At 41.6% G+C, this 27,603-nt stretch overlaps 2 protein-coding genes and 1 long non-coding RNA gene across 17 annotated transcripts in view; 2 read left to right on the plus strand and 1 right to left on the minus strand.

Annotated features, from left to right (window-relative positions):
* The window catches only part of MAP4K3 (mitogen-activated protein kinase kinase kinase kinase 3), a 65,455-nt gene extending 48,344 nt beyond the window's left edge, over positions 1 to 17,111 (plus strand). For 9 of the 15 annotated variants that reach the window (XM_086871983.1, XM_086871922.1, XM_086871905.1 and 6 more), the window contains 10 exons: positions 1,962 to 2,022; positions 2,108 to 2,225; positions 4,056 to 4,114; positions 5,980 to 6,083; positions 6,860 to 7,031; positions 9,010 to 9,078; positions 9,201 to 9,293; positions 10,876 to 10,946; positions 13,492 to 13,547; positions 15,612 to 17,111. In XM_086871983.1, coding sequence (XP_086728109.1) covers positions 1,962 to 2,022; positions 2,108 to 2,225; positions 4,056 to 4,114; positions 5,980 to 6,083; positions 6,860 to 7,031; positions 9,010 to 9,078; positions 9,201 to 9,293; positions 10,876 to 10,946; positions 13,492 to 13,547; positions 15,612 to 15,699 — 891 coding nt within the window. In that variant the 3' untranslated portion in view covers positions 15,700 to 17,111. The remainder of the gene's footprint in view (positions 1 to 1,961; positions 2,023 to 2,107; positions 2,226 to 4,055; positions 4,115 to 5,979; positions 6,084 to 6,859; positions 7,032 to 9,009; positions 9,079 to 9,200; positions 9,294 to 10,875; positions 10,947 to 13,491; positions 13,548 to 15,611) is intronic. The other 6 variants (XM_086871991.1, XM_086871908.1, XM_086871946.1 and 3 more) reach the window with 1 other exon arrangement.
* On the minus strand, positions 16,853 to 19,593 carry LOC147655116 (uncharacterized). The gene is made up of 3 exons (XR_015281583.1): positions 19,246 to 19,593; positions 18,884 to 19,116; positions 16,853 to 18,560 (listed from the first exon to the last, which is right to left on the minus strand). It is a non-coding gene; the product is annotated as an uncharacterized LOC147655116 (long non-coding RNA).
* A 264-nt stretch (positions 19,594 to 19,857) lies between these two features.
* Positions 19,858 to 27,603, plus strand: part of SOS1 (SOS Ras/Rac guanine nucleotide exchange factor 1) — a 43,405-nt gene continuing 35,659 nt past the window's right edge. Inside the window, exon 1 of the mRNA XM_086872096.1 lies at positions 19,858 to 20,044. Within this exon, the coding sequence (XP_086728222.1) occupies positions 19,958 to 20,044 (87 nt within the window). The 5' untranslated portion in view covers positions 19,858 to 19,957. The remainder of the gene's footprint in view (positions 20,045 to 27,603) is intronic.

The raw sequence follows: 27,603 nt of genomic DNA on the forward strand, positions 1-27,603 counted from the left end.
TTTAAAGATATGCTGGGGAGGGGGAAAATGCAAGTTGCAGGCCTTTCTGTATTCTCCAGCTCTTTTGTTATTCTCTAAGAGACTTGTTTTCTTTCCTGCCTTCTCCCTGCCATAGGGAGCTGTGCACCTGCCATCAAGATGGAGGAATTTGCAAGGACAGCCTTCACACTGTAAGCTGGAGGCACTGGTGTTTGTTCATCCTCCAGGGTCCAGACATTGTAGAGATGTCTGTTTTGTTGAGAGGGAGGCCTTGCTAGCTTGAACTGACCTCAGTGTAAGCCATAATCATACTGGTGCTTGAGTTACCTGGTTTAAACTTAGCTCAGGTACCCCTCTGCTACTGCTTTGCAGTTCTAACAACTACCCTGAGAAATATCACTGATGCAATAATTCTTGTAGGCCAGGTAGACCAAGGAAAGATTTGTGGTTTTTCTTCGCTGTTTGAGGTTTGGTTTTGGTTTGGTTTTTAACTGGCAAGGAAGGAGAAGAGCTGTAATGAAAATCATGTAGTGTGTTGCCTAGTGAGCTTTCAGGGAGGTGTTTAAATAAGCACTTAGAGACAAGAAGAAATGCTTGCTAACTCAGCCAGTCATGTGTGGAGCAAGTGGAATGAGTGACAGGTCAATTAACCTGCTAATGTGAAGAATTGCTGTTCTGTAATCCTCAGATCCAAACCTACTGAGTCACAATATGCTCATATACCTATAGAAGGTCAATCAACCTTGCATGTTAAATTTTGATACAAGCAGTTTGGTAGAATATTGCCGTAGATGGTTCTTACAGTGTGTTTAGGTTACAAGAAAACTTCAGGAATAGAAGTACACCCTCTGTGCTAACAATTTATTGCATCATTATTTATGATGGCAGTCAGTAGGGCTTTAATAGCATTTTCAAGTCTTGTGTTTTGTGTCATTGTTTTACTTTCACACAACACAGCATAAAAGCAAAAGTAGTGTCCTTGATTATTTTTCTCTGTATTTCACTTCACCAGTTGGCAAAGGAGACATAATACACGTTTCCAGAAGTTAGAATAGCTTCAAGGTTAATATTTTAGTCTTTTTTTGGAAGAGTTGTGTTTTGTTTTCTTTTGTGGTTTTCTTTCTTAAGAGCAAAACAATTGTCCTCCTGAGTGTGTCTAGTGTCTCTCCTGAAGTGGGAAATGTCACTGTCATTGTGTGTTCTCCTCAGACTCCACTACAGTCATTGAATCAGAGGTGTTGGAGGATCCCTGCCTACTTCTTGTCCACTTTTGTACCTGTTGAACATGAGCATGTCTAATCCCTTTTTTGTGCCAAAAAGTTCCAGAAGTTAGATGGGGGGGAAGAAATACTTGAGGTTTGTTTGTTGTTTTTTTAAGGGTTGTCTTGTAGCTTTCACCCCCATTTTTTTTAAGAATTCCAGGATTTGACAAAAAACAGCTCTGCCTTGTACATTTGTTGCACTGGTTCATCACTGAAATTAAATGTGTAATCGTGCAGGTGAAGGTGAAGAATCCCTTCAAAGTGCCAGTTTTAATTGTTTCAAGAGATTTGGACTGTCACAGGCTTTAGAATGGCTGTGGTTTGTTGACCATGCTTGGTTTACCGAAGTTTGCTGTTGAGCTTTTTTACTGTGAAGGAGAAAATTCAGTGGTTTTTGAATTTTTTGGAAAAGGGTTGATTGATCTTTATAATGACATCTTGTGGAATATAATATGCCTGAAGACTTGAGTCTAAAATCTGCTAATTGTCTAAATGTTAATTCATATATTAAATATAGTGTGTGTGGCTAAGATTTACTCTGAATTAACTCTAGAATTCAGGTTAAACCTTACTTGACTTAAACTTCTGCTGCAAAAAGCAAGTCAATATTAGTTTTGTCCTGTCAACTAAGCAGATATTAATTGGTAATTGTCTTATCAATTCAAAAAATTCAATTATCAAATTGAATGCTACTTCTTTGTTTTTCCTTCCATTTGTCAGCTATTTCCACGAAGATGTACCTGGTTATATGTCATGAACAATTGTTTGTTATCAATATCTGGTAAGTTACTGTGCTATCTTTCAGTGGTAGCGCTGATAAACACTTGGTTTCGTATTTGAAGTGTGGTTTGTTTTCTAATTGCCAGGTAAAGCTTCTCAGCTTTATTCCCATAATCTACCAGGACTCTTTGATTATGCAAGGCAAATGCAAAAGTTACCTGTTGCTATTCCAGCACATAAACTCCCTGACCGAATACTTCCCAGGTAAATACACATCATCGGATATATCAGAATGTCGTAACTCTGGGAGTTCAGGATATGCTTGTGAAGCTCTGGGGACACCAGATAGTGGGGGGCTTTGTTCACAGATTGCAGTGAATAACTTGTGTGCATTAATCAGAGGGTTCAGCCCTACCTTTACACGGATCAGGATGTGAATTACCCTTGTTAGAGAAGTGGATTTTGGTACATCTTACCTTCTGGTTATGAAACCTCTTGTTTCTGGGCATAGCTCTTTCCAGGTATAGTCTAGTGTGGTAGTGTGATTGTACTTGATGCTAATCAAAATCTATGGCCATGCACTTCCTGGCTGCTGCAAAAATTAACCCTGTCCTGGCCAGAACCAGGACACTGCCAAACAAGTAGTAGCCCGTTCAAATCCCAGCAGGAGGAGGTAGTGACACTAATCTAGTCTGCAGAAAAATCTTTGATTCTTAAAGTGTATAGTGAGACACTGGTTCTTCTAATAGAATAGGATTTCTGTTAGGAAATTGTGTGATAGAAAATTAGATTCTCTGCTACCTTTGGTTCTATTAAAAGCCTGCTAACATGTAATTCTTGGGTTCAGGAAAGGTTTCTTGTTCAGTTACCTGCAAACATAATGGTGCAACACTTGTCTGAAAATTGTGTTCTTTGTAGAGGGCAAATTCTAAATAACTAAGAGATAATTTGCGCTTTGAATTGTTGTCTTCTGTGTACCTGCACTATTGTTCTGCTCCCCTCTTCCAAATTTGACTTTGGTGGGTGGTGACTTTGGCTTGAGGACTGAATCAGCAGTGGACTAGTAACAATAACTACAATAAGGATCATGCTAGGAAAACCATACTACATTCTGCCTGGAATGGTACCTCACCTAAGTTGCAGAGGACTCAGAAAATTTCTTGTCCAGTCATGTCACTTCTCAAGAAAAATGCAGTACAACCTGAATGTGAGTGCCAAGCCAGTCATTCAAAGTCAGGAGAGATTAATTTAGATAGTCTGTTTTCCTGTTTTACCTCTGATTGTAGAGTGTCCGGATAGTCACATTTAGCCAGGCAGACATTAACCAGAAGACATTCAAAGTATATAGGAAACATAATTTTTTTTCCTACCACAAAGTGTATTCTTAAACAAGTTTCTGGATACTATGATGGTGAGTGCTACGTGCAAAATAGTAAAATCAGAGGTTTTGGTAGAGAAAAGGGCAAAGCAAAATTGAATTTGAAGTAATTAGTGACATTTGTGTATTTATTTGCAAAACCTTATAACCTCAATTTATGATACTTGATAGGCAGACATTCAATAGCAGAAAATATTCTGTGATGAATCTTCTTTCCAGCTTCTTTTCCTGGAGAGTCCTTGAGCAGTTTCTTTCAAGCTTTCCATGACTTGTTCCAACAAAAATTTGTGACCAGTACTCAGATTTCATTGCTGTTCAGTACTTTTGCATTATCAGTCACTTCTGGACAGTTCCATTTGAAATGTTACACAACTGTTTTCCCAATTCATAGCTTTGAGTGCAGCATCTCTCTATCAGTCTATTTATTCCCATCTTTTCTACAGCATCAAGTTATTTTTATTGTCAAGAGTGTTGTGGCTGGTCTCGGTAGTGCCTGTTGTCTTCTAATCCATGTAGAAACCCTGAGTCCTGTTACCAGCAAATAACATTTTGGCTTATCTGATAAATTTTCACATTGTTTCTATGATGTCACAAGAAATACACAAGCTTGTATTTTTTAGTTTTTTGGTGTGGCAGATGTTTTTCTATCAGTGCCTAAAAAGAAAATTCACTCAACTGTTTTAGTTGATCAGTAATTTTGTTTTTATCTGTTGTAGGAAGTTTGCGGTATCTACAAAAATTCCTGACACTAAATGGTGTCAAAAGTGTTGTGTTGGTAAGTAAAGGTCTGGAGAATAAGTGGGAAGGGGCAGCACAAATGGTGGCAATATTAAGATTACTGAGTCAGGTTTAAGAGGTAAAGGAAGAAGAGACTTTCATCATTATTATAAAGCTGTGCATTTGCAGATGGTGAGCTCATTCAGGTTAGTCCTTGGGTTTAAGCAGGGAAAACTTTCCCATTTAGCTCTTTATATTTAAAGACAATTTACAAGAAATGCAGAGCAGAATGATGTCGAAATTCAAACCAGTCTTAAAGAAAAACCTAATCACCATGGAGAGAGAAACTTAGAGAAGTTGCCATCAGGATTAAAAGCTACATTTTTAGCAGAAGTTTCAGTTATCAATATTGGGTGACAAAAAGCAAAGGAGTATTTTTAATTCTTTGAGGACAGTGTTGTCTCTGAAGCCTTTATAATGTGTTTAGTAATGTGCCAGCTACCAAAGTTTCAACGCTGCGCTGTTTTAAGACGTTCTAAAAAGGAGGTATATAGATTAAAAAAACCCCAAACCACTGTGAGTGTTAATGAATGCTGCAGGGAACACTCATGGGATGACAGGGGCCAGAGTATGTAAAAATGCTGACTTTTTGACAAAAGAATTAATTTAGAAGTCTGTATGTTTGTAGGTTTCTGTTCATAAAACAAGAAGCTTTGTGGTGTGCTCCTCTGTGATTCTGTCATTCCTGTCCTGCTGGGCACAGAATTTAGTAGGGCTGCTGTGGTACTTGATGTCATGCAGGGAGTCTTCAGAGATAGCTCAGCTTCCTAGGCCTGGAACCCTTCAGGGGCATGATAGGTGTGAGAGAGAATTTGTGAGCACAGCAAGGGTAGCTGTAGAGCCTTATTTTTGGGGCCTGAGCCTCCATTCCTGCTGCCACATAAATCTGGTTTTGGCCTCGGGGCAGCAGGAGTGCCACAGGAGGCAGAAAAAGACAAGAACTTCTGGTCTTCTTTCTGCACCTTACAGGTGTTGGTGATTGTTTTGTGGTTTCTGCTGCTGAGTTCAGCCTTACTCAGGGTCACACCAAGCATTATTTGCTGCACTTCACGGTCACTCTGGCTGATGTTGAGTGAGAACTTGGATTAATGAAATAAAGCCCTGGTGTTTAAGGTGCCAAGGGATTGCTGATGAGTTTCTGTGGTAAGAAGGTAGTGTGAGCATATTTCACTTCTGTGGATAGTTCTGGATTGTAGAAGCTTGTTATCTAAACTGTGTTCTTTATTGCCTGATGGCCCACAGTCACTTTACTGCATAGTAAAACCTGGTCTTTAGATGTACGTGTTAGGCATGAGTACAAAGTGCAAAGTAACACTTGTTTGTCTTAAAGGAAGTGCTGGCAGTGCTTAAGGAGTGAAATTTTGCCAGTATTGTAGAATTGAAGTTGTGAAACTTCACAGGGCCTGATTTTGTAACTGTGCTGTTCTCTGCCAGTTTTTAATTGAGTTCTGAGAATGGAAGAGCAGCACTTCCTGCTCTTCTATTGTTCTTCAGTTTCAACTGGATTTCCTGATGGTCTGGAAGTGTCCATCAGAATTACAGAGCTCCTAGATTTCAGACTTGCTGTGACAGTGCTGGAAGGGCAGATGAGCTGTTGTTCATGCCCTGCTGGGTCACTGTGTTGTAGAAAAAGCCACTCTTTAACAGTTTGCTTATGGTGATTTTGAGATAGCTTAGACAAACCAACGCAGTGGACCTAAGATGCTCCAAATGTGTATGCAATCAGCTATTTTTTCAATATATAAAAGATTACAGTGGGGGTGGTGGGTATTTTCCAAAAGTAAATGGACTCGTACATAATTGGAAATTGTCTATAATTTGTACCTGCTTAGTACACTAATATTCTCTATCTTTTCTTGGCAGTGAGAAATCCCTACACAGGCCACAAGTACCTTTGTGGAGCACTACAGTCTAGCATTGTTTTGTTAGAATGGGTTGAACCAATGCAAAAATTTATGCTAATCAAGGTAAAATTGCAATTACTCTCATGTTGACTACTAGTTATCTTGTAGTGGCTTGTTAAGAAATGTGTTAGCCATTTCTTGATTTATTAGACTTTTCTCTTGGTTTCTGTTATATTATGTTGAAAATGACTACTTAAATCTGTCATGTATTAACTGACTCAAAGTGAATGTTCATGTTTTTGGGATGCCCTTCAGTTAGAGAACAAAGCCCTTTTCTCCATGAACGTTGCCCTTCAGCTGCACAATAGAAAACTCAGGCTGGCAGGCTGAGACATGGGTTAACAGTGCTCTTGCTCCCATACTAGAGAGAAGGTCACCATTTAGTCTAACTTTTTTGACACTGAAGTGCCCAGATACACTTGTTATCTCCCCATCTGACATCACCTGAAGAGACAGAGCCAGGGAAGACTCATGTTTATAAAAAGGCAGCTGTTATAACTCAGCCTGGAAGAGAAGGTTCAGTAGCCAGGGAGAGCAGTGATGAGCCCTCTTGTCATCTGTGGGCAGCTGCACAGGACACACATGCTAAAAGACATGCTATTTCTTTTAAACTGAATTGCCATGAGATACTCCAAGCTTCTTAACTCAGGCCTTTTGAATTTATCAATTCCTGTTATCTGAAGAAGTAAACCTAATGTTACAAAGGTTTGTATTTAAACCTAAAAATTAAATTTAAACCTTTAAATTTAAAACAAATTTGCATACCATTTGAATATCTACTAGTAACTCAGACTGCATTTGTTTCCCTTCTAATATCTATTTTTTGCTTATTCATTTAGCACATAGATTTTCCTGTACCTTGTCCACTGAGATTGTTTGAAATGCTGGTAGTCCCTGAGCAGGAATTCCCTTTAGTTTGTGTTGGTGTCAGTAGAGGAAGAGACTTCAACCAGGTGGTGAAGTTTGAGACTGTCAACCCAAATTCTACCTCTTCGTGGTTTACAGAAACAGGTTTGTGTGCTGTTGTCTTTGCATTCTGAAATGTTCTTTGCTCTTGTGTTATAGCTGAAGTACTGAAAGGTGGGCTTCTCTGAGGAAGCAAATGGCTAAATCATTAAGGCTAAGTGATTTTAAGTTCTCTGTGGAAAGGGGTATCTGGCTGAATCTGCTTGTGCATGCACTTTTTTTGGATGTTTCTCCTTGTTGAACTGATTGGATTCCTTGAGATTTTTGGTGTAGCAAAGGATGGAGTTATGGTTTCTTGCACTTCAATAAATTAGGCAGCACTTTATTACCCCCTGTGCTGTTCTGTGCTCTGTCCTGACACCATGACTTCTGTTTATTTAATAGGTTGTAGTAAAATTGCATTCTGAGCAATTCTTTTTACATCTCTGGAAGATGTTGTTTGGCTCTCCTGCAATGTGCCACTGCTTAGAAATGGTGTTATCAGCTGGTAACAGGAAACCAGTGTGGGCACCATCAGTGAGGTGACCACTGTCTGAGCAACAGCAGAAATTCTCTTAATGAAGTGTGCTAAGAATTATTTTTTAGAGTTACAAGGTTGCCCCCTGAACCTAGATGCAGTAGGGAACCTTTGGTAGTCCAATCTTGCAGGTTCAGAAGCAGTGAATAGCTTTGGTTTTGCCTGTCATGGATCCTTTGTTGATTCATGATGAATTTATACATAGCTCTGTGCTGGCATACAGGTGTGCATGAGTCCAGACGAGTGTGTTCTCTGGAATTCACTAAGAACAAATTTGCACTTATTTGGGAAGATACCCACTGACCTTTCTGCTGCTGAAAAGTGTATCAGATTTTGACACAGTTTAAAGCATAGTTACAGTACCCAAAGTGAGCAGTGGATGGCCAATTAACACACTTTACTACTTCAGACAATGCATTTTATTTTCATTCCTACCTGTAACTGTGTGACTTTATAGTACACTCCACAAGAGAAGCATGCTGAAATGTCCTGTTGTCATTTCTCTCTCAATATTGTTTGCACTGGTGTGTAAATACAAGAGTACTGTTCTTTTTTTGCATTCTGCCTTCCACACTTTGTTAATTTCCTTGAATTACCTGTGTGTTCTCATGTTGTGTCTATATCATTTTCTCCTATTTTTGTAGCTGAAATTTAAACCCTTTTCTTTTATCAGTTTATTCCTGTCCCCTGCTGGCAGGAGGGCAATGATGCAAAGCAGATTTTTATTTTTTTTATAATTTTAACTGGAAGCTGCTTTTGTATTCTAGGTAATGTGCTCTAGTATCTCATGTCTAATGGATTTACTGAGTTTTTCTTTGCTATATGAAGATGCCTACAGAATCTGACAGTAATGTTGAATTAGTATGTAACTTTAATGCTAGCAAACAAATGGACCAAAATTCCACTTCTCTTTTGAGCTGACATGTCCACTAATCACTTGTGGGTCAAATTCCCATTTGCTGTGATGGAGACTGCTGCAGCTGTAACCCAGAAGAGAAGAAAATAGCCCTTCTTTTGAGGGTTTGGAGAAGGAAATAAGCCCCTATTTTTGGAACATCTGGGGATGGAACATCTGCAAATAGCAGCAAGAATTAAGTAATAGTATGTAAGTCCCTATCAGGATTTAGAAATAAAGACAGAAGAAAAGTGCAGTGAAACAGCATAATGTGGTGTCACATATATCTGCCTTTTTGCAACAGTAATACTCAATTACACCAACAGAGAATAAATGGAGAACAATGCACATATCAGTTTGCTTTTGTGACATGGCTCAGAAAAGGCTGAATTCAATCAATACTTTAATATTATAGCTTCAATTTTCCTGTCACAGCCAACATGTTGGATAAGTGGACATGCATCTCTAAGAGAAGAGTAAGGTCATGAGTAAAATGATGATTTTAAGTAGATAAAACACACTAACCCATCAAAATGTCTCAGTCTCTGGAACTTCCATTTCAAATTTCATGCTAAGGTTTATTATGAACTAACATTGTCATTATTTTATAGACACTACAGAGACGAGTGTTGTCCATGTAACACAGCTGGAGAGAGATACCATTTTGGTGTGTTTGGATTGTAAGTTTAATATCAACATACGTAAATATGTATGTGTGCATATATATGCATACTGTCTGTTTTCAAATCAGGTTCTATATTGAAGATAGTCCTTGGTTAACATATCCTTATTTTTTGTCTAGGCTGCATAAAAATAGTGAATCTGCAAGGCAGGTTAAAATCCAGCCGCAAGCTGTCATCGGAGCTCACGTTTGACTTTCAGATTGAATCAATAGGTAAGCTGGGTTTCATTATTAGTCTTGAATATCCCTGTAGGTCAGAGAGTTGGGAAGTCACCATCTGGATGAAATTTAAGAGCAAGTGGTGGATTCTGCATCTGGCATGAGGTAGTCCCAGTTATGCGTACAAACTGGGGGATGAGCAGCTCTGCAGAAAGAGATCTGGGGGTTGGGGTTGATAGCAAGCTGAAGATGTGTGAGAACAGTGTGCTCTGGCAGCCAAAATGTCATGACCAGCAGTAAGGACCTGGAAATATGAAGCTGCATGTGGGAAAATTCAGGTTGGATATTAGGAAAATGCATTTTTCTCAGAGGGTGATTGATATTAGACTGAGCTCCCCAGAGAGGTGGTTGCAGGACCAAGCCTGTCAGAGTTCATGCAGCATCTGGATGATGTTCTAAGTGATCCTTATGAGTCCCTTCCAACTTGAGATCTTCTATGATTAACTTGTTCAATGTTACAGTAAACCACTAGGTATGCTACCTGTCTAGTCTTTGGCTTTTGGAACAGTACCTCCCTCATTTCACTTTGTGGAACTCAGTGGAAGGTTCAGCATGTGCTTTCCTAGGAGCAATTGGAATGGAGTAATAATCCTGGAATCTTCTTAGATTAAGCTAAATGTCTTGGGGGTATGATGGAGACTTCTAGCCTCTAAAGGACTACCTTAACACAACCTACATAAGCTCTCTGAATCATCCATGCCTAACTCATTTTGCAGTCCATTTTTATAAAGCAGCTCAAAGACTGAATTATATGATATGTCACAGGTTGCATCAATTTTGTTTCCTTGCATAGAATTTGAATGAACTACATTTGTGAAACAGAGTAGATTCTTTTGGCAATTCTTCAGTAGTTACATACCTGGATTGCACCACCTGCTATTGAAAGAGGGGTAGGAGGGATGTGTGCACAGATGAAGGGCAGCACCAGAAGAGGAGGAACAGTGGGTTTAAAAATCATCAGGAGTTGCCAGGAGTTTATTTCTGAGGAGAAGCTTTAAAGTTTCAGGCCCTCCAAAGATAACCTCCCACAGAGAAGAGGACAAGAAAGCATTGCCACTGAAAATACTACTTTTATGGCTCTTTGATGGTTGGGAATGGGGGGTAGGAAAGATTTGATGCACTTGAAGCTTTTTGCTCTGGGACCTCGGCATGTATTGTAGTCCTCACCCTGCCTGTCATGTGGAAATGAGCTTCCAGTGGCTTAAGCTGCCCTGGCAGTGTCTCCAAAGGCACTCCTGGAACTTCTCTGTTAAAATTCCATATATGTTGTCTGCAAGTATTAAAGGGATTTCCTGTTCAAAGAAAATCATACATTTAGGACTAGGCATTTAGAACATTTTATGGTTAGGTGGGAATGTTTTTAAACTCTGCTTATTAAACAAATAAATGTATAAATGCAGCTATGTTTGAGACAGGTTCAGTGATTCCTGGGAGACATTCTGCAGTTTGAGTGGGTGGATGTCATACAGTGGAACGTGCATGTACAGATTTCAAAACTATAGTCTTGTGCTTATGGTCTTAAAAGCAATAGTTGAGTTAATGCCTCAAAACTGATTCCAGTGTTCTTTCTTACCAGTTTGTCTACAAGACAGTGTGTTAGCATTCTGGAAGCATGGCATGCAAGGAAGGAGTTTTAGATCAAATGAGGTGAGTACTACATTTTGTTTCAGATTCTGGCTTCTAATGTAAGCCACATGGAGGAGAAATGCACAATGCTGTTGTCTGAAAAAGTGAAACATTTCAGTAACTTCCTAGGTTAGATCTAGAAGCTGGAGTCTCACTCCAAGCTTGTTTCATAAGCTATAAAGCATTGGTGGAGCTGTACAAGAGCCCTCTCACATCTAACAAGCAAAGCAGAAACAAGAGACCAGGCCAGGATGCCATAGAAAATATCCAAGCCTAATTCTTGGTAATATTAATCTTCACCTTAAATTGCTTTGAAGACCACTGCCAGTTTTGTAGCCTCTCTCATGTGGATGCAAAAATTTGGGCTTTGCCAGTGGTTCCACTGCTAAACTTTAGCTTTTTGTCACAGTGTCAAATGAGTTGCCTGACCTTTTTTAGTCTCTTCCACGTTCTCTTGGCTTACAAATACTATGAAAAATTGCCCAGCTTTCACAAGAAATATTTTTCCATCTTCAGTAGAAAAATACCAGATTGACCTAAATATGATTTGTTTGGTTTTTTCCTGCAATCTCCTTGTAGTCCCTTTTTTAGCCAATTTGATGTGATTTTTAGACTGAGTTAAGCAATTATAACTACCTTCCCAAATAGTTTTGTTTTTTTTTCCCTTGCTGCAAACCTTGTGTACCTGTTACTGAAAATGCTGGACTCTGTAGGAATTTAATGAGTCTTTTAATTTGGTTATTAATGAACATTTACAAACTTTACCAGTTGTTCCCTTAGTGTTGCATTGGCTGAGAAATCGAGCTCATTATGACTAATTGTATTTTAAGGTACACATACAGCCACATGTCAAGCTTAGATATCCCACACTGTTCCACCACTACACTGACTTGCACAAAGCCTCAGTTGTGCTAACAGTGAGCCTGCTCTGTGTGAGCCAAAGGCTGGAGTCAGACTGCTTGTTATTTCCAAATGTTCATTGCAAATTTATTTTTTATTTTATTATTGCAAATTTTATATATTGCAAATGTTTATTGTGGCATTTGTGCATTGCTCTACCCATTGGTACTCATGTGTTGGCTCTGCCACAGCTGGGAGAGGCCATGTCCCAGGGTGCTGCAGCCCAAATGGATGCATTTTGTTGTTTATGTAAAGCATCAGGGACACTGGCTTGCTTTGTTGCTGTCGAGCCAAAGCCAAAACCTAAATGAAGAACTGAAAGCAGAACTGGGCTGTTGACAGAAAGCAAGCCACCTAAAACTTTTTCTCTGTAGAACACATCTAGGTTAAGGTTTTGGGCCTTTTAAAATTCCTTATCTCTCCTGGCTGTCCCACTAGTTGCAGCTGTTTAAAGAAATAGACCCATTTTCTGCTGTAATATGAAAATCCTTCAGTTCCAGGCTCAAGTCTTGGGTATATTTGTGACTTTTGGGGAATTTTATACTACAAAAGAGGTAGGAAGTTGTTGCATGAGACAAAAAGCTGGCTGACTTACAGCATTTTTTTCTTTAAAGATATCATTAGTTCAGATTCCCTAGTCTAATACAGTTGGCCTAACTGGGGATGACTTTAGCTTCTTGCAAAGTTATTTCCTTCCACAACTGTGACCTTCCACAGTGGTTTGATCAAATGTGAAAAATGAAAGAGGGAACTGTGAAATCTGACACAAGAAGCTCAAAATTTGGCCAAAGACTGTACTTAGCGTCATGAAAAGCAGAAATTAATTTTCTTAGAAAAGTGGAGGATTTCATTGCTGTGAATTAAAATTTTTTTGCAAGTTCTCTGCACCAGAAGTGAATTCACTAAGTCAGCTAACATAACTAGGATCTGGAAAGGAGATAAGAATGTCTACTTTCCTCAAAAGTGAAGTTCAGCTGTGTAGAAGAGGAGCTTTGTAAACAGTGCTGCCTGTTCACAAAGTGACTCAGTACCCTTTGGAGTATGCACTGGGCTTTGGTTGACTTCATTGATAAACATGGTGGTTTTCTGGGTGCTTTGGTATTCATATGATCATAAAGATGTATCACACAAGTACAATTCAACAGAACACACAGGTCTGTTGCACTTGTCTGAAGTGTCAGAAGATGACGTTTTCTTTTTGCAGTGGACAGAAGTAGCACAGATTAGATAATGTTTCTCTGCTAAGGTTTTCAGAATATGAGTTTAGTGCATTCTTACTGTAATTCAGCATTTCAACAAAATGTGTTTAATGTGTGATTTTGCCTGACCCATTTTTGGATATCCACTCTAGAGTGACACTAATTGCACCCTATCTCTTTCAGCCATGGCTGTAAAGAGAACTGCAGTGGTAACTCAAGTACCAAGCTAAGCCCTGCTGTTGTCCTTGCAGTTGCTACCAGAGGAATTCATGTAATGTGGGAAGAATTACAGAAAACTTTCATATCTTTGTTAAAAGTGACAGTTGCATTATAATCTCTACTGGATTTTAATTGGCAGTCAGTGGGTCACATCAGCCACAGTCAATTCTTTTCTCTTGACTGATGTTAAAAACAAAATGGAAATACTTGTGCTTTTAACATGTAAATATTTTTTTTTTATTGTCTAGATCACACAAGAAATTTCTGATAATACAAGGATATTCAGGCTTCTGGGATCTGACAGGTAAGATGAGAAGTAAACAGGACATACTAAACTAAAGGAATAATGTGTGTTCTTCTACCTTGTAAAAATTCTGTTTGCATGTTTCTTGCAAATTCTTTTTTAGGCATCTTAGACATTCCTTTGTGTACATGTCTACCTTCCAGTCCTTTACTTTTACTTTTCTCTTTCTTAAATTAAAAAAAAAAAAGTCTTCTAAAAGTACTCAGCCACACAAGAAGCTCTTACTTAACTTCAGTCACAATCTCCAGGAGTGTTTTTCTTTTTGTGTTTTAATTCTTTTGTTTAACTTGGTGAAATCTTTATTTTCAGATGTTCTGCTGCGGTAGCTCATCAAGATCTTCTTCTGGAGATAAATGCAAAAAATACTTTAAAAATTTAATTATCTCACTTTTATCCACAGAAAGGAAATCTACCAGTTGTTCTCCCAATATGACAGTTGAGGTCTTGTAAGAGCTCTTGATAGCTCCCAGTGTAGCTCTTCTCTGGTATCTGCTTTCAGGACAGAGTAACACCCTGTCTTTGTGACCCAGCTGCTGTTTTCGGAATGTCACCGACTTCCTCAACTTTCTCTGCCCTGATGTTGAACTTTGTACTTCTGTAAGAGCCACAGAAGCAGCAGATATTTTGTCTTTAGGGGAGTGCATGCTGATGTGACAGTTTCACCAGTAATGAATTCAGAAGAACTGCAGAGATGGGCTTTAACTTTTCTTTTGAGAATTGCCTCTGTCTTACGCTGCTTGCAGTAAACCCATGTGGCATCTTAGAATGACATTGCAAAACATTACCTTGTAAAAATGTCCTCTTCCCCAAATATGGTCCCATCTATTTCTGGCTTGCTCTAATGATTTCCCAAGTCTAAGACAATGTTTAAAGATTATTTGCACTGCAATAAACATTAATTCCAATTTCTTCATATACCCTTTTCCTGGCAGCACTGTCCTGTTTTTGTACTTGAGCTGTGAAATCTTTTCCCAGTAACACGAGTCCATTCCTAGGCAGTTCATAGGAACTGGTGTTCTGAGAAGCAAAAACATGATGTCAGTCTAATAAAAGCTTGTGTATTGCTTTCTCCTCGTGAGCAGGGAATTGCCTCATGGCATGAAGTGTCATTCTCTTTGTGGAGCACACTGAGTAGAGATCAGGTTTTTTTGAGCCATAGTTTTGCAGCAAGAAGACTTTCCTGTCTGAATGCACAAGAGATGGATTTGAGTTTCCCACAATCTGCCTTCAGTTCAGGATGTTTGTGGAGAAGTCAGTCATGAACATCCTGGTCTGTTTAGAGCAGTTCTTGCCTGATGAAAAAATTTTAAATAGTTTGTGAAACAAAATTGTGACAGCTAATTTCTCTTCTTTGAATAGAAAGGTCTGATCTAGGACATCCCTTGTGATCTTTGCCATTGCAGGCCCATGTAACCCAGTCTCTTGTCTCCTATCCTGGCCAAAAATGGGTGGCAAGAAAAAAAAGTAAAAGAAAAGACTCTTCACACAGAAGTCCTTTCCTTGGGGATTCTCTTTTCCTGCAAATTTTTGGCTATGGGACTTTTCAGAGCTGGACGAAGTTTCTGTGGATTAGGTTGCATGGGTTTGGGGATTAACTAGAAATGCTCACAGAAAAATCAGCTTTGTTCATCTGTCATTGCTATGGCAAGGGACAGAGTAGAAGCCTTATGAATGGGTTTCCTTTGCAAAGCTCCAGGAAAGCACAAGCCCAGTAGGGGAGTGATGGAGCCTTTTCAGAAGCCCTCACTAAAAGAATGAGAGGTAACAGGGATACATTGCAGCAAGAGAATTTCCAGCTGGATAAAAGGGATAAACATGATGGTGAGGATGGTTCAACACTGTAGCAGGAGCCCAGAGAGGCTGTGGGAGATCCTTGGAGACCTTGTCTGGACTCGATTTGATTTGAGGTTGGCATTGATTTGAGGGGATTTTGGACTAAAGGCATTCAGGGAAAGAGAAATGACAACCAGTCAGATGGATCCTAGGAAAGAATTTAATTACACCCAGGGTTGTTTTTAAATGAAGGATCACTTGACACTGTGGCTTTTTTAATTTCCATTTCAGGGTCGTGGTGCTGGAGAGCAGGCCGACGGACAACCCGACAGCCAACAGCAATCTGTATATCCTGGCAGGGCATGAGAACAGTTACTGAGAACAGCATGAGGCAGGCAGCTCACTGTGAGGACAACACTCCTGCTGCAGCAGCACTCATGACTGGCTGGAATTGCACAAAAGCTGCAGTAATCCCACTTCAGTTACTTTATAATTTATTGTGGCATGAGAGGAAGATGAGAATCGTTTGTGGTATGGACACAGAAGCATTATAATACCACAGAAGTGCTTAATTTACTGTTATGTAATCTTTGTACATATGCAGTATTTTTCAGTGAAACTTCTTGCTGAAGCCCTACACTGACTTTCTGTAGATAGAGGTCCTCCTGTTAAGTACAAGTGTCTTACCTGTACAGATGTAAAAGTCACTGAGGATGCAAAAATTAAATTGGGGTACTATTATAAGGATGTCTCATGTGTTTATTATAAAGTGGGATTCTAGCAACAAATATAGTACATTTAGCAACACTATTGTATTTTATTATATGTAATTTACTAATACAAATAAATATTAACTTTTAGAAATTGTAACCAAGGCTGTAATCAGATTACAATCTTGTTTTAATTTCAATACAACACACTGGTGTTCATGTTTGCACAATGTATTGAGATGTGATGTATTTAGTCACAAAGGTAAGCTGTGACTTTGTGGATATAACTTGGGCTTCAAAGTTCCTTTTTTTCGTTTATTTGGGTAGATTTCTTTGTGAAACAAACCAGTTAAACACCTGTATTTTTATATTTAATTAAACCTTTCCTTATGATTACTTCTCTATGCTTGAAAACAATACCTTATGGATGGGTGTCAGTCCCAGACTAGTGGTACCTGGCTGTAATTCTGCAATAGGTGTTTGAATTATTAGTGTATACAATGATAAAAAGTAGTTATTACTGTTTGTCTTACTAAATAGTTTCATATCACGATGAAAAGGAGCAACATTCCACATTGTGGAAATGGCTCAGAGATGTTGCCATTTTGACCTTTTTTTTTTTGGCCTTATAACCATTTTCACACTTTTCTTGATTTTAGGATGTTAACACATGGCCAAAATTTAGTTACTACCTCATTGAAACAATACAATGGTTACTACGCATCACGGGAACTTAGTTTTGATCAGAAGTATTTTTGATTGCTATTTTCCAATGGAGTGTGTAAATGCCAAGTTTTAAGCAAAATGCACACATTTGAATCCTTTTTTTGTATATGTTCTTTATATTTTATTGTGATAATATACACTAAAACCAAACTAAATTAAAAGTGATTTATGGCCTGCGTTATTGTTGTGATGGGTAATGCTTTGAAATATGTTCCCTAATGTAAATAATGTAAAATAAATTTTTTTAACATGTTGTTGTACAATTAGATTATCACCTGCACTGATTTTCCACATAAGACTAAAATGGAACATACTGAGTTTTCAATTCTGCTATTAAATGGTTGTGCCAAACACAGAAGGTGGGCGTCTCTGAATGTATGAACAGAGGTTGCTAGAGCTCCACTCAGTTTGGGTTGGCATCAATACCCTTTGGACAGTAGTGGATATGTGGATTTGAGCTAAGTCTTTCCAAATTCCAGCTCATGTGGTTTCTTCCCTCCCTTTCCTGCTTTTCCACCTCTCTTGATTGCAAAGCCGATTTATTCTTTTTTTTCAGCAGGTTTATTTTTCTGCCTGTGGGCCTCAAGCTCACTGCTTCTACCGGCCCCATCCTGGCTGTTCCTCATCCTGAGCCTCAGCTTATGCTCTGTGGGGAGAGTTGGTGGCACAAGCTCCATGCTGAGCAGCTGAATTCTCAGAAAAGTCGAGAAGTTGCGTGTGTTTCACGGCACCCTTGCGAAATCCTCAAGGGGGCTTTCCATCCTGCCTCCTGTGCACTGTTCCTCACTCAGACATGCAGAAAGTCGCTCAGATTTAACAAAGATCTGATGTGCTATGAATGTGCTTCCTCCTGGGGGCGTTCTGCACAAGCTGGGGCCAAGTTTCTCAGGCCATTGCTGAATTTACACGCACCAGAGGCTAGGGACTATTGGTTTTGACTCTGTTTGGGCATTTTTGGTACGAGCATGCTGCAGGAATGCAGCTGGAAGGGCTAAAAATTAAGAGGATAGGGTAGTGGCATGTAGTAAGAAGGGAGTATTGTGCTAGGGCAGGCATGCTCCCAGTCTGTTGGTACAGTCAGGACAGCTTTGCTTTTCCCATGCTGCTCTCCAGCCTCAAAGGTAAGAAGTGAAGGGTTCCTGCCTTTTTGAGGAATTGGCCTGTTACAGAATTTGGGGTTTGTGCCACAAAACTGCCTTTCCCACATCTCGAGCTGCTTGCCTATTCTGCTGACAGCTGAGCCCAGAAGCCTTGGGTGTCTGGTAAATCAAAATGTCTCCTTTGCTAGACCTGAAGTTTCCTTGAACTAAAGCTCTCTTGAGCCATGCCTGGTAGGAGCCAATAACTGGGATCTTGGTGGTGGATTGGGATCAGTGTGTGGCTGACTGCTGGGAGCCCAGTCAGAGACAGGAAACCCGATCACAGGTGCCCTGAGGCTACAGCAAGGCCTCTGCCATGGATGATGGACACAGCTCCTGCAACAACCTCTGTGCTTCCCTTTTCCTCCTCCTTGTCCCTTCCATGCTGGCTCCCAGGAATTGGTCTGAGCTGCTGGCAGGCAGGAGGGTTGATGTGACCTCAGGGTCAGGCACACATCAGTCTGGCAGCCAAATCTGATCAGTGCAAGGGAAGAGCTTGGACCTCAGCCCAAACTGAGCCTTCTTACAGGGAACAAAGAAAGTGGTGGTGTGTGTGTTATGGAAGTGCTCCTGGAAGCTGGGATCACAGGATAATGAACACTGCTTTTACCTTTTTCTTGCCCATCTCTCCATGCAGTGCTGCCTGCCAGTGTCAGAAACTGGATCTGTTGACATAAAAAGAGTGGGTTCAGACTTAAATTCTGCATCCCACAGCCTTTAACTGAATGCAAGGGCTGTGCAAGGTGAAGCACGGTGCTGGCTGCCTGTAACTTTGCCACAGGGAGCTTGCAGTGGGGCTGGAGGAGCCCAGTAATGCTGTGAGCACTGGTGGGGGTGGATGTGTCCCCCAGGCAGGGGACATTTCTTACACCCCACAGGGTTCAGCTTTAGCAATAGCCCTGCTGGGTTTTGAAGGATTGCATGGGAAAATAGCTGGTAAAAATGGGGAGTGTGCCCAAACCTCTTGCTTCCCTCCAAGGAAACACACCTAAAATATAAGAAAGCCTGTTTCATCTATGAGTGGTGTAGAAGCAGCTGTAGAAATTTGTCTTGGGAGGGAGACACCAGCTCCTTCAGGACATGTGGATACATCTCATCAGGTCCCATGGACTTGTGCACCTTCAGGTGCTTTAGATGGCCTTAAATCCGATTTTCTCCAGCAGGTGATTCTTCACTCTCCCAGTGCCTTCTGCAGCTCGGGCAGTGTGGCTGGAGCACTTCCTGGTGGAGACAGGGACAGAGCAGTCACTGAGCACCTCAGCCTTTGCCATGTCTCCAGTAGTCAGGTCTCCCCTTTCCTTCCAGAGAGGGTCCTCATTTTTCCTAGTGTTTCTTTTACCACCCACATACCTGCAGAAGCTTTTCTTGTTGTCCTTGATGTCCCTGGCCATGTTTAATTCTCTTAGGGCTTTATCTCCTCTAACCTGATCCCTGGCTGCTTGGGAAACTCTCTGTATTCCTGCCAGTCTACAGCTCCTGCTTCCACCCTCCATAGGCCTCCTTTTAGTGTCTGAGCTAGTCCAGGAGCTCCTTGCCCATCCACACAAGACCTCCTGGCAATTTTATCCAACTTCTTGTCTCAGCCGAGTCCATCCCCGAGTATCCCAGATCCCGGATCCCCGGCGGCCCCAGGGAGCGGCCATTCGCCCTCCCGCCGGCAGGGGCCGCGCGCGGCCGGCCCGCCCCCTGCGTCACTTCCGCCAGGAAAGCCTCGACCGCGCGTGGCGGGGCGCAGGCGCGGGGGGCGCGGGGCGCCGCCGCTCCGCGCATGCGCCGCGGCCGCCGACGGAGCGGGCGAGGACGGGACCGGGGAGGCGGCGGCGCTCGCGCTCCGACCCCGCCCCTCGCGGCCCGCGCGCGACCCCCGTCCCGCCGCGCGCCCCCCCCGCCGCCCCCGCGGCCACCCCCGCGAGCCGGGGCGGGGAATGCGGCAGCCGCCGCCCCCCCCCGCCGCTGCGGGCCTGCCGCCCCCGCCGGCGGCGGGGGAGCGCCGGGGCTCCCGCTGAGCGCCGCCGGCCCTCCCGTGCGGCTCCCGGCCCGCCCGGCCCGCCCCGGCGGCACCATGCAGGCGCAGCCGCTGCTCTACGAGTTCTTCAGCGAGGAGAACGCGCCCAAGTGGCGGGGGCTGCTGGTGCCCGCCCTCAAGAAGGTGAGGGGCGGCCGGGTACCCGCGCCCCGGGGGCCCGGCCTCGGGATCGAGCTGGGCGCCGGGCGGGCCGCGGGGCCGCCCGGGGCTCCCCGCGCTCCGGAAGCGGCTCCGGGTCTGCCGGGGGTCGGTCGGCGCCGTCCCGCAGCGCAGGCGGCTGCCTCGGTGGGTGCCCCGGCGCGGACGGGCCCGGCAGCCGCGCTGGGGCGATGCTCTGACAGACGGAGCCGTGTAGATAAAAAGCGTGTGATGGACACGCGAGTCCTGTCTCCTCTCGGCCCGCAGGGACGCAGGTGGTGCTGCTGCGGGTTTCTCCCGGTCTTCCTTGGCGACACAACTGGGAATAGGGGGGGATTGTTATGAGTAGCTCCTGAGAGAATTTTGGTTAATTAGTGTTCGTGTCTAATGGCTTTTAGTTAACCTTCTCTTAGTTTAAATACCTTTTTGCTGAGAAGGCTTAATCAGGACAAACGAGCAAGTCTTGCTCCCTCAGGATGGTGAGGCTTGTGCCTGTGGCGTGGAAAGAATTTATTCGGAAGAGAGGAGAAAATGGTGAGGGCTCCTCTTCCACTTTTGCAGCCTGAACCCAGAAAGTAGAAGGCTTAAGAAACAGCTTTTCTGACACTGTTACTTGAACTGGCTTCAGATTGCAGAACTTCATGTGGTTTAGTCGTGCACGGCACCACTTTATGAATTACTGTCTAGTCACAGCGATTAACTGTAACTTTTGCCTGAAAGGCTCCTTCCTTGGGGTGGTTGAGAAGTCTCAGGTGCTGCAGTTATACACATGCAGTATTTCTTCCTAATTTCCTCATGCAGTATACTGCCTCTCTTCTCTGGGCATGCTCTTTGAGGTCTCCAGCACTGTGTGGCTTTGTCCAGTTCTTGGAAGTCTTTTTGCTTGTCTCATCCGTAGCACGTGCTGTTAATGTCTTATCCCTGGATAGTTTCTTCCTTGAAACTTCAGCACTAGCTAACTACACGACTGACTCGTGGTGCTTGTGAGCACTTGGACACCCATCCAACTGAAGCCTGCTTGGAAACTGGAGCTACCCAAGGTCCCAGCCATAGAGAACTTGTTCCTTTGGAGGATGGTTTATTCCACGGTGGAGCAAATGTTTATCAGATTTGAAAGGAATCTCAGTGCTGACAACTGGAGTACACAGAGTGAGGATTCAAAGCGAGCGAGCGTTAAAACTTTGGAATTACTTGTGACATCTGAAGTGCCAGATTTCTTCCCACTGGACAAGCCATTCGTGAAGTCACCCTGCATTAAAGATGCTTCCTGAAGGAGCTGGATGAATTATGCAGTGAGAAAAGGAATTCCAGAATCTAAGGTCAGCAGAGAAGGCCAACGAGGACAAGCTACCAAGGATGACGAGCTGGCCCTGCAAGGTATAGTTGTCTTGGTTTTGTTGTCCTCTGCTCTGTTTCAATTTGTGGGTAAAGGCTGACAGGGGTTAGGTGAAGTGAGTTCCAAAGGCTTCACACTGAAACTTGTAACTGTCTGGCAGATGTTGGCTCTTTTGACCTCAGCTTTTCATGAGATCACCACCTGTTTCCTACCTTCTCTCAGGCTGTTGCTGTGAAGATGGAAATAATCTGTCCAGATTATCACCAGCTTTACTGAAGAGCCAAATACTTGAGTTACAGGAAAACTAAATGGCAGATGAAAATGTTAAATTATTGCCTTATTGGCTTCTTCATTAATGGACAAACTGTGCCATGTATTTTCCTTATGTGATAGAGCTACAGATAGTTTTGAGTAGGGTGTTTTGCCCTGATAAAGGCCCCTAAAGTAATGAACCAGTCACGGGTGGCAGGTAAACCCATGAACTTGCCTTGATAATCAAGGCAGGTGCAACACTTCAGCATTGCAGTCAGTGACCCCCTGGGTGGCTCACCAACTCCGAGCTGCACCTACAAGCCAGCACATGGGACTGGTAAAGTGGAGAGGGTGGCAGCGTTTCCCGGTGGGATCAAAGGGCAGGACTGTCCTGGAGGGAAACTGGTGCCCTGTGACTTTGCTGAACTGCCAGAGCGTTGCTGTCTCAGTAGGAGTCAGATTTTTGGAAGCTCACGTATATCCCATTGTTGCTAGAGGAGAACCTTTCATTACTTCTCCCTTAGCTGACCAGATGCTGGCACTCATTCTCGGGTAGTAACAGCAGCTGAACTTCACCTGAAACCAGGTGGTTGTAGAGGCAGAATTGTGATGATTTCCTGCACAGCTGGATATTAGACTTAATAGTTTGTGGAGACCTGTGCTGAATTAAGAGGTCCATTGAGGAGAGTGGCATTTAGGTTAAGGTTGTAAGAGCACATATACCAGGATATGGAGTGTTTGCAGCTCTTGGGGAAAGCTGCCACACGTAGATTGAATTATTAAAATGCTATTGCCCTTTTGTAACTGTGAGTTGGCTTCTAATGCAGAGCTCAAACTACAGCCTCAGGATTGCTTTCTTAAAGAATGGGTGTTGTTGAATCATTGCAAATAGCTTTCTTTTTCCCAGAGGATGATTTTGATTCTATTTTTTATCAAGCAGCAAACCCAAGAATACAGAGTAAGAATAAATCTCTTCCTACATCAGGCAATTCTTAGTAGACCATGCCTTGTGTTTCATTAGATATGAACCTTAGCAGAGCCGCATTTGCAAAGAGCAGCTCTTGTACCATGGAGATCATAATGTAATCCCTTTTCTTCTGATTCTTCTTCAGATGCTGTCAAGATAGACTCCAGTGCACTCAATTAGGAAGAAAATGATGTCAACTGAGATTCTTCTCTGCCTGGTCACAGTTATTTTGAAGCTGCAAAAGAGGACTGTTGCAGGGATCTTTGTTTGCTGGCGAAAGGCAGTAATCATGGTGATGAGGTACAAGAAAAGGGAGGAAGAAAGAATAACAGGTGTCTGAAATTGTACTTGCAAGGATGGACAGAAGGTGAGATGCTGGGAGATGCTGAAGATGAAGGATTCAAGACATTTGAAACACGAGAGGTCTCGGGTACCTGGAGACAGAGATACACAGCTTTTAGCGCACCTTGGAAAACAGACTCAGGAGTGACACCTGCCATGTGATGCCTCTTCCAGCACTGGTATTCCTCTGCTGGTGAATTTACACTCTGTACTCTGGTCATAACCTTTTGGATAGTTTTTCTTGAACACCATCCCTTATGGCTTCATCTCACTGGTATAATGTTCATGGAGTCAGAATTTCTGTGTATGATGCACTTGTTCCCTGATCCATTGGTTTTTGCAGTAGGAAGCATGTCATCCCTACTGATGGATACCTTAAACCATTTGATGATGGAGAAAAACAAAGGAATGTTCTGCTTTTTGCATCCCTCAAGTTGTTTTGAATCAGTTGAGCAGTTAACCAGGGGTACTTCTGGAATTTGTTGTGGTCAGAGTGATTGGACTGGTGTGGCTTGGCAGCTGAAGGGATTTGCTCCCTTGGTTAAAGAAACTGTTCCAGACAGTGTGCTTCCAGGGACTCCATGTGTCGTCTGGTCAGTCTTCTGGATCTTTCGTGGAACAAAAGACATGGGAAAAGCTGCTTCAGTCACTACAGAGTTCTCAGGAGGCTGTTGCTGGCAAAGATATTTCAACCTGATGTTTAATTACCTGGCTCTTCAAATTGGTGACAAACCAGTTGCCACTACTACTATTCTACTCAGAATGGCACTTCCTGCTCTTAGCATTGCTTCACACAAGATGTAGAGCTTTCTTAATTTCTAATCACTTTGGGTCCTCTGTTCTTCTGATGGCTGTGGAGGATAAAACTCAGAACCTCCTACAGTTCAAGTCTTTACTGCATTATTTTTTTCACCTGCCCAGTGGAGCAGTGTAAAACTGCTGCCCTTTTGAGACATCAGCTGAAATGTTAGCAAAAATCTGAGTCCTGCATCCTTGGTGAATTGTTGCTGAAGAGTGCATCCAAGACATTTATATTTGATTTAATTTACTTTATTTTTAATTGATTGAGGTAAGAAAACATGGTCAGGGTTACCAAATATCAGCAGAGATGTACAAGAATAGAAGAAACAGCTTTTTAACGAGTGCTGACTGTATAAGAACACTCATCCATGCAAGGTGTACATAAAGTACTTTGTCCTGGAGTGTTTAGTGATAAGCTTGTGGTTTTTTTAGTCATTGAGGGAAAATAAAGGATGTGTTGAGCAAAAATGACTTACAGCATTAGTGAAGATTTTCAAGGGTGCTGAATTGAAGAAAATTCTTTCCAGAACAATCTCTGTTGCCAAATTTATTTCTGTGATGGATTATTTCTACTAATAATCCATTTCCAAAGATTTGGAAAATTTTCAGTTTAGAAAACTACTTACAGTCAGTAAATTTTTATCTTCTCTGATAATGCTTTGGAGGGTAGCTTGGCATGTTGTCTCATAACAAAACTCCTTCCATGATCCATGATGTGGTAAATACGATGCTTTCTTCCCTTTAGATCCATTTTTGCAAGCCCTTCAGCTGCCACCAGGGCAGACTGGCAGCATAGCCCATGCTCAGCAGTGAAGTACAGTTGTTCTTTAGCAAGAGTTGTTTTTTGGTTCATAATGTGCCTTTTTGCCAGAATCCCACTATAGGGGTCATCTTGCCCAGTTATTAAAAAAGAAAAATATCTGTAACCCACAGTTGATGCTTCATTTTTATTTCAGTTTGTTATGTAGCTTTAGAATTGTTTCCTTTAGAATTCCTTTAGAATGGTTTCCTTTTTTATGCCGTTTTCTGAAGCTGATGGAGTTTCTGCTGCTCCTGATGAGCTCAGCTCAGGTATCGTTTTCTGAAGCTGCAGGATTTGTCTGGTGTGTTCTGTACATAACAGAACAACTGTGAACCTGATTGTGTTGATTGTTAATGGTTATTTGGGAGCATGAAGCTGGTGTTTATGTATCGTGAAGTTGCTTTAAGAAGTCTCTGTATCCAGGTTTTTTTCATCCTGAATTGAAATTTTTCAGCTTACAAGCAATCTGCTAGGCTTTTTCTCACAGACACTGAGGAAGAGGTAACAGAAAACTGTTGCTGAGGATATAACTCTCAATATCACTCAGATTGTTAAATTCACTGTGTCTTCCTTTCTTTTCTATTAGCAAACACCTCTTTCTCATGCAGAACAAGCTGTTGAGTGTCACTCTAGACTGGAGTTTGGGTCATCTTGTGACCAGCCTAGGATTTGTTGTGTTGGACCTGTTGGGAGACCAAGCCTCTGTCTAACCTGAAGCTGTTGCATCTGCAGTCCTTTAAATTAAATGTTTCTCAGGATTTGGTTTAAGGTTCCTACTGCTTCCCATGAGGCTTATGGAATATTTATATTCTAATTTATTGTGGAGAGTTTGAAAACAAATGGTTTGAGAAGACTTTATATAAAATAAGCTCTTATGGGTTATAAAGTAAAGATCAGCTATATTTGTATTGTACATTAATCACTTCTTTCTTTGTTGTTGGTCTCATTGACTTTTTCTGCCAGTTTAGATATATGGCTGCCTAATTTTTAAGGTCTTGCTCTTCCTGATAGAAATTCTTTGCTTTTGTGGATTTTAAGGGAAGAGGACAAAAAAAGGCACAAGGAAAAAAACCCCAAGTGTTCATATTGTAGGATTTTCTTTTAGTGTTATAATTTTATTTTTTTTTAAGCAGGCACTGTTTGTCTGCTCATGTTAAACAGATCCTGAAAAGCTGTTCAAGAAATACTGGCTCTGCTTATCTTTAAATAAAGAAATCTCTGGTCATTTCTCTTTTGAGAATTATGAAAGATTGAGAAGATTGGATACTCAAAAAAGTGAATACATGAGTCGAGTGAAAACAGCTATGGTGGCAGGGATTTGTAGCTGATGTAGCTTGTATTTGCCCTTTGAAATTTGTTGGGGTATTTTGAAGATTTAAAGTTTTTAAACTGCTTTTTTAGTAATTTCCCTTCTCATAAGATAGACATTTTATTGTTTGTGTAGGAGGGAAGGGAATAGTTCTGCCATTATTTAAGGGAGAGGTTAAATGCTTAGATAAGAATCTGATCTAAACATCACAACACTTCAGAAGTTGTTAGTCTGTTTCTATCATGCGTTTTCCTAAGTAGAATTGACAGAACAGGTGGGATTCAAGCCATACTCCCCCTTTTCAAGGGTGATAAGGCAGGGTGGCCCAGGTTTTTTAATTTAAAATCTGAGATGATTTTATGAGAAAGATGGAAAGCCCCTGGTAATTTGATCTTCTCTTTTTTTTTTGAAACTAATCATGTGATGGTTTATGCTAACAGATGTTCCCATTTCTTGTCTTCTCTTACTAAATCTTGCATCTTACCCAGCCTTGCATCATGTCTTAGATAATGGACTTGGGAGTTGCACTGAGTACCCTCAAATAACATTCTGTCATTCTCAGTTTGAGCTTTTGGGTACTACAGTAGTGCAGATACTGAAATTACACTTTTCTGTGATAATTGTGCACTGAACTATGCTGTTCTTTTCCTTGTCAGTCTGGTTGTTTTCTTTCCTTCACTTGTATGACTTTGAACCCTAACTGATACTAAGTGTCACGTAGCAATGAAGGTTATTTACCATCTACCTAATATAGATAAGCTATGCTGGCAAGCCAATGGCAACTCATGATGTTTTCTTCTGCCAAGGTGGATGTTCTGTTAAAGCGGAGCTGGGCAGTGGCCTTTGAGAAGGATGGTGTCACTGTTCCCAGACAGAAATGCTTAGGGAAAATGTCTGAAACTTTTATCTCCTGAACTCAGAGTAGGTTATCATTGTTGACTCTGTTCTGGCTGACTGTGGATAATGTTTCAGGTTATGGCCTGATGTGGTATTTTTGTTTGTTTGTTCTTATTCTTATAGGCTCTGTGTTACAGACGAAAGGAGTTGTAATGAGGTTATTAAAGTCTGGTCTGTTTTCTAAGTAAAGGAGAAAGTAGAGCTGCTCTTCATCACTCCAGTTCATCATGCTCTGTATTTTTACTGTTGAATTGACTTGGTAATTTAACACTTCTTGAAATACAAAGTGCTGGAGTATAATATAGGGAGACTGTAATACAAATTTGTTCAGTTCTGCTTTAAAAACAACACACATTAAAGGCAGCATCTTACAGACGGCTCAGATCAGCTCTGCTCTTTAAGAGAACGCTTTGGCAAGTCTGTAATTTCTGGTGTTAAGGTGTTCCAAGCTGGTACAGTATTTCAGATGTCAGTGTTTGAATTGTAAATAATGCTTGGGACTGCCTGGCATGCTGTTATTCATGTAGCTCCACAAACACACTCTAGCTGTGCATAGCGAAGTTCTTAGGAAAAGTGAAACTGTTGGCATAATCAAAATAGTTGTGTTAGCTAGTCAAATGGAGAGAAGTTCTTGTGTTCTATTTTTGCCAGACTGCTTTTAAGTTATAAAAGCAGTGACTTCTGGAGGTGTTTTTTAAGACCTGCTGAATAAGGGTGTGCAATCTGCAAGAAGCCAAACGCGTGATCCAGCGTATTTGAATCTCAACAGCAGTTAAGTGAGCACCAGGACTATGCCCAGACATGAAGCTTTCAGACTAATGAGTGCCTTAGCAAGCAG

Source organism: Cyanistes caeruleus, chromosome 2 (assembly GCF_971803275.1).
Source record: "Cyanistes caeruleus chromosome 2, bCyaCae1.hap1.1, whole genome shotgun sequence".
Lineage (NCBI taxonomy): Eukaryota > Metazoa > Chordata > Aves > Passeriformes > Paridae > Cyanistes > Cyanistes caeruleus.